At 43.0% G+C, this 14789-nt stretch overlaps 1 protein-coding gene across 1 annotated transcript; it reads right to left on the bottom strand.

Annotated features, from left to right (window-relative positions):
• Window positions 1–10274: 10274 nt before the first annotated feature.
• Window positions 10275–13656, bottom strand: LOC143997059 (uncharacterized). The gene is made up of 4 exons (XM_077492445.1): window positions 13125–13656; window positions 12855–13017; window positions 12615–12756; window positions 10275–12323 (listed from the first exon to the last, which is right to left on the bottom strand). Exons 1-4 carry the CDS (start codon window positions 13348–13350, stop codon window positions 11739–11741), a joined length of 1116 nt encoding a protein of 371 aa, XP_077348571.1. The 5' UTR covers window positions 13351–13656; the 3' UTR covers window positions 10275–11738.
• Between the last annotated feature and the right edge of the window lie 1133 nt (window positions 13657–14789).

The following is a 14789-nucleotide window of genomic DNA, read 5'->3' as shown; positions in this document are numbered from 1 at the left end:
GGTGATATTATTTGCTGCTCAGTGATTGCAGTATTCTAGTCTTCATCTTCCCAAGGTAATACAGAAAACCTGGCCTGTTAGTGGGCCCTGAGGAAAGGGCTGATGACCACTGTTCTAGTGAATGTACAATATTTGTAGATATTTGAAAAAATACACTATAATTTGTATGTCTTGATAAAACCTGCCATGTCTCTCCATCTTAAATTACAGCCTAATAAAGCTGCTTATAAACAGTGCATTGACTGTACATCATTTTTGGCTATTGATTGTGAAAACATTTTCTCTTATTTTTATTATTGCAACCGCCAGCAGCCAACCAGAGGGGATGGTTGCAAAGCACTGACCGAAAAGTTGTCACATTTAGTGGTGGTAGTAACTTGCTTCAATGGGTGGACAAACATGGAATGGCCAACAGTCAGAGTTTGTGTCGCTGCAAATTTAAACCACAACCCTAATGGCTACCTCAAAATTTTAAATGTGTTTACTATGTTAAGTGCAGTTGAGGAATTGACATGAAATGGATCCAGTTGTGGCCAACAACAGGTCTTAATGCATTTACCATCAGGAGCCTGATGCTCTCAGATTTAGTAAGGCCGCGTACACACGGGCGGACTGTTCGCCCAACTTTGTCCGCTGAACAGTGTTTCAGCGGACAGTCCGCTCGTGTGTGGGCTTCAGCGGACTGTTTCAGCGGACAGTCTGACGAACAAAGTTTTTCGGAATTTCCGTAAGACAGTCCGCTGAAACTTGGTTTCAGCGAACAGTCCGCTTGTGTGTAGGCTTGTTCGACAAACTAAGTTTCGCGCATGCTCAGAAAGGATTTACACGGCGAAGGTTGCATTGCAGTGTATTGGACGTCGTATTTCTCGTCCCGTCGTACGTGCCGTTCACGTCATCGTGCACGCTTTCAGTGGACTGTTCGTTCATCGTGTGTGGTCAAGTCCGTTCATGCAAATTTTGAGCGGACTGTTTGTCGGATTGTTTGACGAACTAAGTTGGGCGAACAGTCCGTCCGTGTGTACGCGGCCTAAGAGTCACTCCACCCCTGTGTGCAGCGTGCTTTAGGAAAAAGTAAGCTGTAGAGATTTAGAACTGGGAAGGTTTACTAGCAGTTGTTTAGTATGCCTAAAAATGATATTCAAAAATGTTTAGTAAAACATTTTAGTAAAAATAAATTAATGGTTTGAAGAACATGTGAATAAAGATAGGCAAAAGAGAAGACAGCCTGAATCATGCCCCCACCATCATTAACTTTAGTGGCTGTAATAGTGTATATCTGCACTGACATCAGGGCCGACCCAAGACATTGTGCTGTCTAGGCCCAAGAATGAAATGCTGCCCCCCCAAAAAAAATTCATTATTTTATATAATGATAACTACAATTAAATTTATCAGTAAATCAGATTAAAAATGCCATAAATCTAATCCCTATGTTGTAGATGCTATAACTTTTACTCAAACCAATCAATATACACTTTATACGCTTTATTTTTTAACCAAAATTATGTAGCAGAATATATATTGGCCTAAACGGATGAAGACTTTTTTATAGCCAATATCTATAGGGGGGTTTTCCGCCATCCCTGCTAAGTTTCAATTTATACAGTATGTCTTATTTTCAGTTTGATGTGAATTATATGTGAAGTTGCATATCAGAGACCGGTATTTTTGTAATATTGAAGCCTATTGAGATTTCCATACATTAGAAGATTCCACCATTATTGTTAAGTTATTGATCAGTAAGTTAGTGCTGCACTTTTTTTGTGTGGTGTGGGAACACATAACATTGTTTAGGGCCAGGCCTTTTACTGACACTTTTTTATTTTACCTCCAGTAGTTTATCGTAAATAGTAGTGTGGTGATTAACTATTATACTAAAGATCGGCATGTGGAAGTAATAAACATCAACAGATTTCAGTTGTGCCCCACCAGGCTGGCCCCCAATGGACAATGTGCCTGCCTGCTGAGTTCATTGGCCCATCCCTGCACTCAGTGCACTGATTGACAGCACTGACAGGCAGCAATGATTGGCACTGATAGGTGATATTGATTGACACTAATAAAAAGCACTGATTGGCAGCCCTGATAGGTGCACTGATGGGCCCTGATTTGCACTGATTGGCAGCACTAATGGCACTGATAGGCTGCATTGACTGGCACTAATAGGTAGCACTGATTGGCACTGGTATGCAGCACTGGCAGCATTTAGTGGCACTGATTGGCAGCACTGATGGGCACTGATAGGCACCACTAATGGTTAGCACTGATGGGTGATGATAGGTAGCAACCATTGGCATTAATTGGCAGCACTGATAGGTGGCACTGATGGCCACAAATTGGAAGCACTGGCACTAATTGCCACCACTGATTGGCACTTGTAGGTGGCACTGATTGGAAACACTGATTGGCACTGATAGGTGGCATTGGTTGCCACTGATATTAGGCACTGTTGATTGGCACTGACAGGTGGCACTGATTGGAAACACTGGCACTGACGAGTGGCACTGATTGGCACTGACAGGTGGCACTGATTGGAAACACTGGCACTGACAGGTGGCACTGATTTGCACTGGCAGGTGGCACTAATTGGCACTGACAGGTGGCACTAATTGGCACTGGCTGGTGACACTGAGTGGCACTGACAGGTGGCACTGATTGGCACTGACAGGCAGCACTGATTGGCACTGACAGAGGAGAGGGAGTTTCACACTGAGCTGATATTGCCGCTTAGTGAAACTGTGTGTGACACTGTCATGTAATGTAACTGAATGCAGAGAGAAACCAGCTGTTAATATTCAGCGATGATGTTGGGGGTGGGCAGGACCCAGCAGCTATCAAACACCAGCCAATGATTGGGCTGCTTAAGAAAGGGGGTGGGGCCACATGCACATAACGGCCCACCCAGATCTCATTCCATTGGCTGGTGTTTGATAGCTGCTGTGTCCCTCCCATCCCTGACATCAATGCTCGATTTTGACAGCTGGTCTATGTCTACATTCAGTTACATTACATGACAGTGTCCCACACTCAGCGGATCTTACAAGCAGAATGATCTGATCAGTGTGAAATTGTCTCACAGGCAGCAGGGGCTGCACACTCATTGGATGCAGCCTTTTACAGTAGTCCCATAGGCTGATCTCGGGGTCTCATTTTCCCTCTTAAAATGCTGCCTAGGACTATGGGCCCACTGGGTACCATGGTAAGGCCAGCCCTGACTGACATCATTATCACCATGTAAGAGGTAACAGTATGTACTGCTACAGGGTAAAACTTCAATGATTTCTAAAATAATCTATTAGCCATACTAATTTTTGGGACAAGGACCTCTAGCACTGACAGTGAGAATGCCAGAGTGAGTTAAAAAAGGGGTAAAGATGAGTAACTTTTATCAACCAGTCTTTTTTCACAATAGTAGGTTTGCTGAAATTTACATTATGTTCAGATCAAAGGACAATACTTATATTTGCATATAAATATTCATTTATGAAGGAAAACTGCAACTTGCAGCCTTCATTTATACAGTAGCTGATGTGAGCTAGGCTTTTCTTTCACTTTGACAAAGGGTCCTCCTCTTTGTTTTAGGCACCACCATGCTCCTGCCAGACTGATTGCATAGTCCCGCAGATAACACCAGGAGAGCAGCTCTCTATATAATCTCCGGAGGCCCCTGGCAACACTGACTGCCCCAAATGCCTCCGCCACCACAGCCCTCCTACCTCTGTGTTGGCCCATCCCTGGCCATACTGGCTCCTTTTTAGAAAGTCAGTAAAGGTTGAGCTTGAGTGTACAACACATCCTACAAACTAGCTGTCTTCGGAAAGGCAGGTGTCAGAGCTTTTCTCTTCTACTCCTTAATTAAGTAATTTCTTATGTATAAATTGTTCTGTGTGTATCAAATACACTTCAGTACATTTTTCTTTACTTTTATTGTTTTAAGCTGGAGCCCACATAACATCTGCAGCATATAATGTGCAAATCATCAATCCTGATCATATATTCAACAGGCCAGACATCTTTCTGTAATGTTCTTTACGTAATCCAAACATAAAATGCCCAGCTCGGCATCTTGAACATATATTTTGCTATGTAGCCCTCCAGGAGAGTTCAGTATCTCTGCTGTGATCACTGCAGTTTCCAGATGAAATATTTTCCTGACGGTGGCATATCTTTAAATCCTAACTAAGGAACTTACCTCTGTGCCTTGAAGGAGATTTGAAGATTGTTTAAGCTGGCCATACACTAGTAGAAATTAGTTAGATATTTTTCATTTTGAGAACAGTCATTTGATATTATAATTTTTAGTGAGTTCAAATCATTGTCAATTTCTGACTGCAGTGATGAGAAAGTAAAATAAAGCTTTTAGCAGTGTATGTGGTTTTCAAGAAAGTCCATTCATTCCTAAATCAAATATTAAAAGATGAAATTAAAGTTTGAAGTACTTACGAGTGATATTTGTCAAGTTATCGAATTTAAATTTCATATGAATGTTTGTACAATCATTCGTTTGGAAATCTACTAGTGTATGGTCAGCTTTAGTGCAAAGACTGTAGCCAAAGATGGGAATTGGAACAACATTTCAATTACTGTATTTTTCAGCATATAACACGCTCTGGCGTATAACATGCTCCCCAATTTAAGAGCGAAGTTTCAGGAAAAATTTTTTTTAAAAGAAATAAACCACTTTGAAGCAAAATAATGGTAAGTGAGCATTAATGCAGCCTGATTAGTGCCCATTTGCAGCTTCAGTGCAGCCTGATCTGTGCCCATGTACAGCCTAATCTGTGCCCATGTGCAGCCTAATCAGTGCCCATGTGCAGTCTAATCAGTACCCATCTGCAGCCTAATTAGTGCCCATGCGCAGTCTAATCAGTGCCCATCTGCAGCCTAATTAGTGCCCATGTGCAGTCTAATCAGTGCCCATCTGCAGCCTGATCTGTGCCCATCTGCAGCCTGATCTGTGCCCATCTGCAGTCTAATCAGTGCCCATCTGCAGTCTAATCAGAGCCCATCTGCAGTCTAATAAGTACCCATCTGCAGCATTGCTCCTCACTGCAGCTTGATCAGTGTCCATCAGCAGTCTTGCAGAATTATAGGCTGCCAGGGGAAGCAGGGAACGAGCGCTGCCAAAATACAGCCGGATCTCCTGTGTACTTGGCTCTGTGTCACACCCAGTTCCACCCCTTTATGGACATAACACGGGTCCAATGCTGGGACTTCAATGCTAGAAGAGGTCCAGGGAGCGGGACTGAGCATGACTGCGAGCGAATCCAAGTACACAGGAAATCCAGCTCTATTTTGCCAGTGCTTGTTCCCTCCTTCCCCTCGGTTGCACCCTATATCATCGTATAACACACACACATGATTTCCCCCCTATTTTAAGGAGAAAAAAAGTGCGTGTTATACGCCAATAAATACGGTATTTGTGGAGTCTTGCATGGGATTGCAGGCAACATACCCCCGACTTCCCCTAACTTACCTAAACAGAAACTCTGGAAACAAAAGTTGGCTATAAATTATACAATTTAATCATCAAATTTAACCAAGCTTTTTATAATGAATAACTTTTCAGGCTAAAACCCTGCTCCTCAGTCATCCAGCAAATATCTAACTTTAAACTATAAGTCCCCCCTTGATCCAAGAGTGACAGACCATATAAAGTGCCTGTAAAGTTCCACAGGGTCACATGCTTCACCTGGCCAGTCAGGGAACACCTACACAGGTAGCGTCCTAAAATTTTACCTACATTAAAATAAATGCAGACCACGTACCCCCCTCCTTCTCCCAAATTACCCAAACAGAAACACTGTTTTGGTATGAATGAATTACAGACAATGTAATTGTAACGGACCCCCTTCCTCAACAGGACTATGTCTGCCGTAAATGCTTCCTTTGCCCAGAACCAGCACTATCCAAGACCTCTTATCTCACCCAGTCATTAGCCGTAACTCAATGTAGGGTGAAAAACATCAAACTCTTTATTCAAAACACATGTAACAACAGATATACAACTCAGAGACAACCCCCCTCCCTTTGATTCAGGGTGGGATAAACTGTCCAATCAGCAATAAGGAACATCGAAGCTTTGAAACATTTTAACAATTGAACACCTTATCAGCAGGGAAGGCTGTTGGAGGGATTCACCCTCCCCTCTGCCCTCCCCCAGATTTAAAAGCCAGGAACACCAATACAAACATCCATGCTACAATACACTCTATCTAAGGCAGGCAGACACAACAGAACAATGGGACACAGCCACACCCCAAACAATCTCAGCAAAGAGTCCAACTGCAAGAGACAACACAAAATATATACATATATACAATATTCCAGTGTGGCTGCACAGCGAGCTCGACTAGCACAGATCAAACTGGGGTTCTCGGTCACCCTGTGCCCCTAATGGACACAGGGTGATTTACACATAGGATTGACCAGGGGAGCTGGACATGAAGTTTCCAGAGTTCTTCAAAGTAAGCTGGGTTCCACAAGCCCCCCACCCAAAGTGACTCCTTTCACATTAATCACCAAATTTAACCACATGTTGTATAATGACCTGCAGGATCAATGTCCAGTGTCCAACCAGCAGCATGAAGCCCAGGAATAGCAAGCCTTATATACCTGTCAGGTAAGATCTGAAAAGTTCCACAGGGTCACATGCTTTACTTGGCCATTCAGGTAAAACCTGCACAGGTAGCTCAGGAAACTTAAACAGACATCGACCTAAAATTGTATCTACATTTAAATAAACAAAAGGCAGGGGAGGGGGAGCGGCCGCAAGCCCATGCACGTGGGCTCAAATAAATTGCGCCCCCTTATACCATTCTGAAGCAAATTCTAACACCTAATTTACAGTATATGCAGGGCTCCGGCACTAAGGCTGGGTTTACATTAGAGCGGACAGCTGCCAGAGAGCTTTACCTGTCAGGCAACTGCGCACTCCTGACTGAGCTAGGGGACAGCGTGGTGCATGATTCAGTGCATCACATGGCTCCCTTTCTTTGTTTTGGAAAACTCTATTTCAAGTGTACAAAACGTACAATTCATTCATGGTGCTGAATAGGAGCACAGTGCGCTGCACCGCTGTATGGTGCCATGCTATAAAATGCAGCAGGTCTGCAGATAATTGTTTTCTGTGTGTCCTTGCAGTGACAGGTGTTTTACAATGCAGACTGTCACTGCACAATGTGTGAATCCTAAGTGTTCAGCATTAGCTACTGGTCTGATTCCTTTACTATTTACAAATTTAGCATTTGGCTTCAGTCTCATGCAGCAGTAGGTAGTATTACTAAGTGAATAATAATAAGCGAATAATAATAATAATAATAAATTCAAATTTTTTATTTTTTTTTACCTGGTCACAAATCGCTGTTGCTAGGCAGTCTTCCTAATCTGCTTCTCTGTGATCTTCTGTCTTCTGGGTAATGGGGCGCACTGTGTTCTGGGAACTGTGTGTTCCTTAACACAGCGCGTCCCATTCACAAAGCACCGCACGACTCGCGCATGCGCAGTAGGAAACGGGCAGTGAAGCCGCAAGGCTCCATTGCCTGTTTCCTTTAGTACGAATGGCGGCGCTTGGACCCGAGAGCCGAGGGACATGTCGGCCTCGGCAGCCGACATCGTGGGCACCCTGGAGAGGTAAGTCAGCAGCTACTTTTTTTTTAGCTGCTGACTTTCAAAAAAAAATTTTTACAGATGAAACACCGCTTTAAGTACTGCTGTATAAGGGTATTATAGGAGGGTAAGTTTTAGACTTGTTAATGCACCTATGCTAGCTGCATTTAAAATGGCGCTTAATTTCTTTTTAATAACCTAATAATGACACAAATAATGTGTAAATTTTTTAATATCTGGAAGTAGGAGGTAACAGCAAGTACACAAATTGCCCATAACTATTCGTAGATGTATTTTTGAGCTCCTAATACCTGGTGTACTTTGGTATGTACATTCTGACTTCAGCTTGTTAAGTTAAAATGTATCTATACCTAACAAATGTATTGCAGTTGTAGCTTACCATTCCTTAGATGTGTTAACACACTTCCTGTCTTAGGCCCCTTTCACACGGGCGGCTGTTCTGCCGCAGGAATCATGTTTATTTTTTTCTACAAAATTCAAGGCTCCAGGCACAGCGATCAGCTGCGTTTGCACAGTGCGTTTACCAGCGTTTACATGCGTTTACATGCGTTTTTATGCGGTTGCGTTTAACTGCAGTTTTTATTCCCATAGCAACCCTTTTATTTATTTATGTTTTTGTTCCCTGGAATGTACCCATGATGCATTGCAGTCCTCTATATTTAAACCTGTTTCTTTGTTCTCTGGCTGAGTGTGTGTTGGAGTTTTGCAGGAGTGGAGAGGAGTGCTGAGTTTTGTGCCAGTTTTTTTGAAAAATGAATGCAAATATGGGTAGTTTGCTTGCAATGCTCATTTTGCTGATGATGAGGATGAAGAGAAGAAGAGCGATCCAGAGTAGGCGACGTCCTCGTCGTTACTGGGTCCATCCCCTAACGTCTCAGCGCCTATCGATCGGCTACTTTGCCCTCATGTTCGGTGAGCTGAGGACTCATGGGGACAAGTTCCACAATTACACCAGGATGTCGGTGGCATGCTTCGATGAGCTGTTGGGACTTGTTAGAGGACGCCTGACCAGAACCACGACCAATATGCGAAGAAGCATTAGTCCAGAAGAACGGCTGTTACTTACGTTAAGGTAGGTTTTCCATATGTTGAACAAATGCTTAAATTCATGTACATGCAGGCTTAGGCAATATTGGCAATAGTGTGTGTGTATGTATGTATGTATATGTATATGTATATGTGTGTATATATATATATATATATATATATATATATATATAGATGAATCTATAACCTAATCTATATCACAACAGCGATTTTTCGCACATTACTCCCATTACCATTATTTTTTATCCTTGAAAACTATCTATCGTGCCTTGCACAGTCAGTTTTATTTTTTGCAAATAGGAAACGTCATCAAATTTCAGTAGTTTCTCATTATGTAGGTGAGCTCTGAACACAAAGGCAGAGTTTTGCATTAACAAAGCAAGGTACCACCAAATAATATTTTGTACTAGACCAACCCACCACCAGGCTTCCTGTTTGGATGCCAGCACCTACTACCAGAGCCGAGGGATTTATCTTTGGGCTGCAATGTGTTAAAAGTCATCAGCTTATCTAGATGCTGATGTTTATTTGTTACCATGTAGAACTCCATATGTATATTGATTTTTTTTTAAATTTTATTTATTTTACTATATTTTATATTTTCTGAATTGTTATCAATTTTGTATTGCAGATACCTTGCCACTGGTGCCAGTTTCACCTCCCTCCATCATCAATTTCTGATGGGAATTTCCACCGTATCCACCATTGTGCATGATACCTGTTACGTCATCTGGGAAGAACTGAGAACATCAGTCATGCCGGAGCCAACATCCAGTCTGTGGGAGGAAATAGCGGAGGAATTTTGGGAGAAGACCAACTTCCCAAACTGCATTGGGGCATTAGATGGGAAACACATCCGGCTCATCAAGCCTCCAAAATCCGGTTCCCGCTTTTTCAATTATAAGAAATACTTTTCTATTGTGCTTCTGGGACTCAGCGATGCAAATATGAAGTTCATCGCTGTGGATGTTGGAGCGTATGGGAGTTCTGGAGATTCGAAAATTTTCAGAAATTCCGTAATGGGGCGGCGTTTTCAACATGGCGAATTTCAGGTGCCACAGTCAAGGCCTCTCCCTGGTACTACTGGACCAGATCTTCCACTTGTAGTGCTGGGAGATGAGGCATTTGCCTTATCCACGCACCTGCTAAGGCCCTATACCAGGCATGGTCTCACTGCCAGGAGGCAAATTTTTAACTATAGACTCAGCAGAGCTCGAAGAATGGTGGAGTGCGCATTTGGCATTTGCGCTGCCAAATGGCGTGTTTTGATGACAGCCATGCATCTGGAAGTTGAGCATGCCGTCAATGTGGTTCTAGCGAGTTGTGTTCTCCACAATTTTTTGAGGGGTAAGGAGATCGTGGCCACCGAAACCCCTGTTTATGAGGAACCCATAGGTCCTGTTACTGGCACTCGTCCAAGTAATCAGGCCCTACAAGTCCGTGAACATTTCACTGATTATTTTTTGAGTGAAGATGGACAGCTGCCATGGCAATTGGACTATGTATAAATTTTTAACCATTGTTGCATGTTTTTTTCATCACATATTTCAGGTTTTTGTGTCAGTTTTCACGTTTGCCTTAAATAAAGTAGTCGACAATTTTCAACAATTTAAATTGTTTTTATTTCTATCGTTTGCAATGCACAGGGTGTATTTAAAAAATTGAAAAACATTACAAAAACATTGAATGCTTGCAAGTATAGAAAAATGTTTTTTAATTACTTTGGAATATATATATATAAAATCTCCTTTTAGTTTCAAGTATTGAATTTCAAGTGCAACAGATAACGAGTCCACAAAATATCCCCCACTACCCCCCGTAAAAAAAAAAAAAGGTTACAGTATTCCTGCACTGCACAGGGTGTATAAAAAAAATAGAAAAACCTTACAAAAACATTGAATGCTTGCAAGTATAGAAAAATGTTTTTTAATTCCTTTGGAATATATATATATATATATATATATATATATATATATAGAGATATATATATATATATATATAGAGATATATATATATAGAGAGATATATATATATATAGAGATATATATATATAAAATCTCCTTTTAGTTTAAAGTATTGAATTTCAAGTGCAACAGATAACGAGTCCACAAAATATCCCCCACTACCCCCCGTAAAAAAAAAAAAGGTTACAGTATTCCTGAAGTGCTGTCAGGCCCCTTTCACACAGGGCAGATCAGTAATGATCCGTCCCGTGAAGATCCGCTTGGTCGGCAGGGATTGTTCCATTGTCCCCACTGAGCCGGTGGCAGACAGGGCTGTCCCGGCACACTGTGCCCTGTGAGCTCTCTGTTCTCTTCTATGGGGATCGGAAGAGCACGTACCATCTGTCCGTGTTCATCCAATCCGCTCTGCAGATGGCTAGAAAAATTGGATTTCCCTCCGTCTACAGAATCGGACAATTGCGGTGGCACCCGATATCGTCCGCCTCCGCAACAGTCCGATTCTGCAGACGGAGTAAAAACCTATTCTATCCGTCTGCAGAGCCGATCGGATGGACACAGACAGACAGTCCGTGCTCGTCCGATCACCATAGAGGAGAGTGGAGAGCTGACAGGGCGGTCCCTGCACAGTGTGCGGAGACCGCCCTGTCCGCAGCCGGCTCAGCGGGGACAACGGAGCAATCCCGCTGAGCGAGCGGATCATCACGGGGCAGATCATTACTGATCCGCCCCGTGTGAAAGGGGCCAAAGATGGGCACTGAGTGCGGTAAACAGTTCTGAAATATTTGGCTAGATGGAGAAAGTGCAAAAGATGTCGCCATGTACACTCCACTGTGTAGATGGGGTAATCTCCCACTGGGCCAAGTCTCTCAACCTAAACAATGCTAGCACCCAATCAGAAAGTTCAGGTATTGTGAGAGCAAGTGGGGCCAAGTAGCAACATGTATAAGCTTGGGACAGTGGGAGATTCTTCTGTGCGTACAGTTCAGTGTACATGGAGGAATCTGGGGTTTGTTGTAAACATTAGTTCGTGTAGGTAAAACATTAAGTAACATTACACAACAAGAAAAATACAACCGTCATATCACTGCCATAGGAATACTATAAGTTTTCATATATTGAATAATTAGGGTTACGCAGGGAAGAATGGCTTGGTTCACTGCCAACATCTATGGGTGATCCTGAATGGGAAGATGAGGGTGAAGACACTGGGTGTGGCTGCACATGCATCCTTTGGTAACCAGGATTAGACGGGTAAGATGTATACAGTGGTGGGGGTCCTACATAAGGGTTAATGGCAGATGTTGTGTCATGGCACTGCTGACTGGGCATTGGTCTACTGAAAGACCCACTAGGTGAATTAAAACCCATAGCCCATGGCTGAAATTTAGGATATGGGCGTTGCTCTTTGCAAGCGGACACAATATACGTTAAATAGGCATGTATATCACCCCTGACCTCAGTGCGCTTATCTGCAGGAATCTCCCTGATTACACAAAGCAACATTCTTAAAAACATAACATCGGGGTCTGAGATGTTGAGGAATTCATCATCTTTTGCCTGGTTTTGTGATTGGTTTCTCATTTCTTCAATGATACGGTTGAAATATTCCTCAAAAGGTGTCTCTTGTTGAGTACGTGTTCGACGGGTGGTAGTAGTAGACCGGACTCTCCTATCTGGATTTGCCTGCAATATTATAATATATAGATTATGCATCTGATACTGAGGTCACACTGAACAGCATATGATGGCTTGCACAAATATTGCAGCACCTGTTTAGAATAGATCACACACAGGTACTTGTTTTGTTGCAAAAACCTGATCTCACTGAAGACCTCCAAAGCCAGAAGAACAAGTCACACCTTGCCCAAAAAACAAGTCGTTGTTGTTTCTACAACATTTGTGCCAACACCAGCTGCCTTTTCAAAATGTAACGTCTTTTGTGGACAGAAATTGTGACATTTTTAAAATACATACCGCAGGTTCTTGAGTGGATGGATGATATTCTTGGGATGACACTGTTTCTGTGGTTTCTTGACTGGTGTCAGCGTCTCCTGATGGTGATGGCGACGAACTTTCGCGCCTTGCGCTTGCTCTCACAGGGACACTTGACACAGTTCTAGGTAACAATAAAGATTACACGTTTAAAAAAAAAGTGAACATGAATATGCCTTTAATGGTCACAAATCGCTAAGTAAAATAAATGGATATACTTACGTGCGCATCTCAGTGGTGCGCCTCAAAAAAGACAAAGCCTCTGCATGGGGGTTAGGCCTGCAACGAGTTGAGGGTGCTCCGCTTCTCTCCGCAGCCTTCTCTTCGTTGACTTCTTTTTTGTAACGGTCGCGCAGGGACCTCCAACGTGTATAAACCTCCTTTCCTGCAATATATAAAAAAAACATACAATGGCCTGGTCATTAGGGGGTAAAATCTTTACTAGGATGCATGTGTACCCTGCTGCATAGACACAACAAACCTTGCACTCACCTCGGTTATCCTGTTCAGTTGCAGACATCTCGTCCCAGTTCGGTGTGACATATTTGTAGACTTCTTCCCACTTTGCTCTCTTCAGCACTCGGTCTGCATATCCTGGGCATTCTGAGTCCCATAACTCTGGTCGGGCTTGCACCAGTGCGATGATGGCCTCGTGTGAGATGTCTCTTGCCGCCATGCTGTCTTCTCCCCTTTCATCCCTCTCAACTTCCTGTGTCATTTCCCAGGTACACCTGCTGTATAGGATGTGCTTCCGGGTTTTTTTTTTCTTCTTTCACGCTGCTGGCCGCAATTGACACAAAAGACTGCGATTACCTGCGGTTATGTGCTTATAGCTGCGCTACATCGCACCTGGACGCATACAATTCTATTTTTTCTATTCGCACCGAACCGCATGTAACGAAATCGCCGCTAAACGCTGTGTGTGAATGGGGCCATAGGAAAGCATTGTGTGCTTTTAGCTGCGGTAGAAATGAAGAAAATCCGCAGCTAAAAGCACCATTCTATCCGCCCGTGTGAAAGGGGCCTTAGGGTGTCTCTATTATGGATAGAGAATCAATGGAGACACTTTTGTTACTTTCTGACAGAATTACCAGGTGAAAAAAAAAAAAGAAAAAAAAAAGGCTAAAAAAGAAAACTGAGACTGATATCACATCTAATGATTGCAAAAAAATGTTTAATTTTCAGTTAAGTTACACTTTAAGCTCTGTTCTGCCCTCCTGACTGCAATTATACTCTACTAAATAAGCTACGAGGTGTAGGTAGTGGGTAAGGATAGTATCAAGCCCATCTGCAGGAGCTAAAGTCGTATTCACATAATAGAATGTCCTGGGTTTTAGACTCCAATGGCACTTGGGGAGATGTTTGTAGATGCTTGCAACAGCTTGTATGCAGGGGTGGACTGACAACTCATGGGGCACCTGGGCAATAGGAGATTATGGGGCCCCGGGCAATAGGAGAAGATTATGGGGCCCCCAGGCAATAGATTATGGGGCCACACAGTATACACACACACACATACAGTATACACACACAGAATACACATACACATACTGAAAAGGTATTGGAGAGGCGGGGCAGCTATAATCTTGGGATTTAAAAAAAAACACAGATTTTTACATACTGTCCCTGGTTTTATGAGGCTAGCAACCCTGATGGGGCCCCTTAGTGGCATGGGGCCCTCGGGCAGTGCCCGAGTGCCCGAATGGTCAGTCCGCCCCTGCTTGTATGTAACTACTTTTAACACGTGCTGACATTATTCTAACATTATTGTTAATACAGGTTTCATTTAAAGCCAGAGTCCAGGGATTCTAAAAATTCCTCCATGCAGTGTGGCTGTACCCACACCTCAAGAATCATTTAGGTGTAGGGGAGAAAATCACTTTTACCCGAGGAGATGGTGCTCCACTATGCTCCAGCAGTCGACTTTTCATCTGTGTCCTTATGCCCAATTTAGGGATATGGACCTTATATTGGTCTTGCTGATGTCAGGACCCTAGACTGCTGGAGCATGGGAGATAAAATCATATAGGTGCTGGTCTAACAGCAAAGAGGATAGGGTAAATAAATCTAGTTTTCTATGCCCCCTAGACCTAAATGAGTAATTAACTTGTTCAGTGCAGGTGCAGCCACATGGTAAGGCATGCTTTAGGATAGCCT

This window comes from Lithobates pipiens, unplaced genomic scaffold, assembly GCF_037356315.1.
Source record: "Lithobates pipiens isolate NorthernLeopardFrog02 unplaced genomic scaffold, aLitPip1_a1.2 Scaffold_19, whole genome shotgun sequence".
Lineage (NCBI taxonomy): Eukaryota > Metazoa > Chordata > Amphibia > Anura > Ranidae > Lithobates > Lithobates pipiens.
This window is presented reverse-complemented; position numbering and strand designations above follow the sequence as displayed.

Coding starts and splice junctions, on each gene's coding strand:
- LOC143997059 (XM_077492445.1), bottom strand. CDS start 13,350: ATGACACAGGAAGTTGAGAGGGATGAAAGGGGAGAAGACAGCATGGCG. Junction 13,018..13,124: donor AACTGAACAGGATAACCGAG/GTGAGTGCAAGG, acceptor TATATATTGCAG/GAAAGGAGGTTTATACACGT. Junction 12,757..12,854: donor CGCACCACTGAGATGCGCAC/GTAAGTATATCC, acceptor ATTGTTACCTAG/AACTGTGTCAAGTGTCCCTG.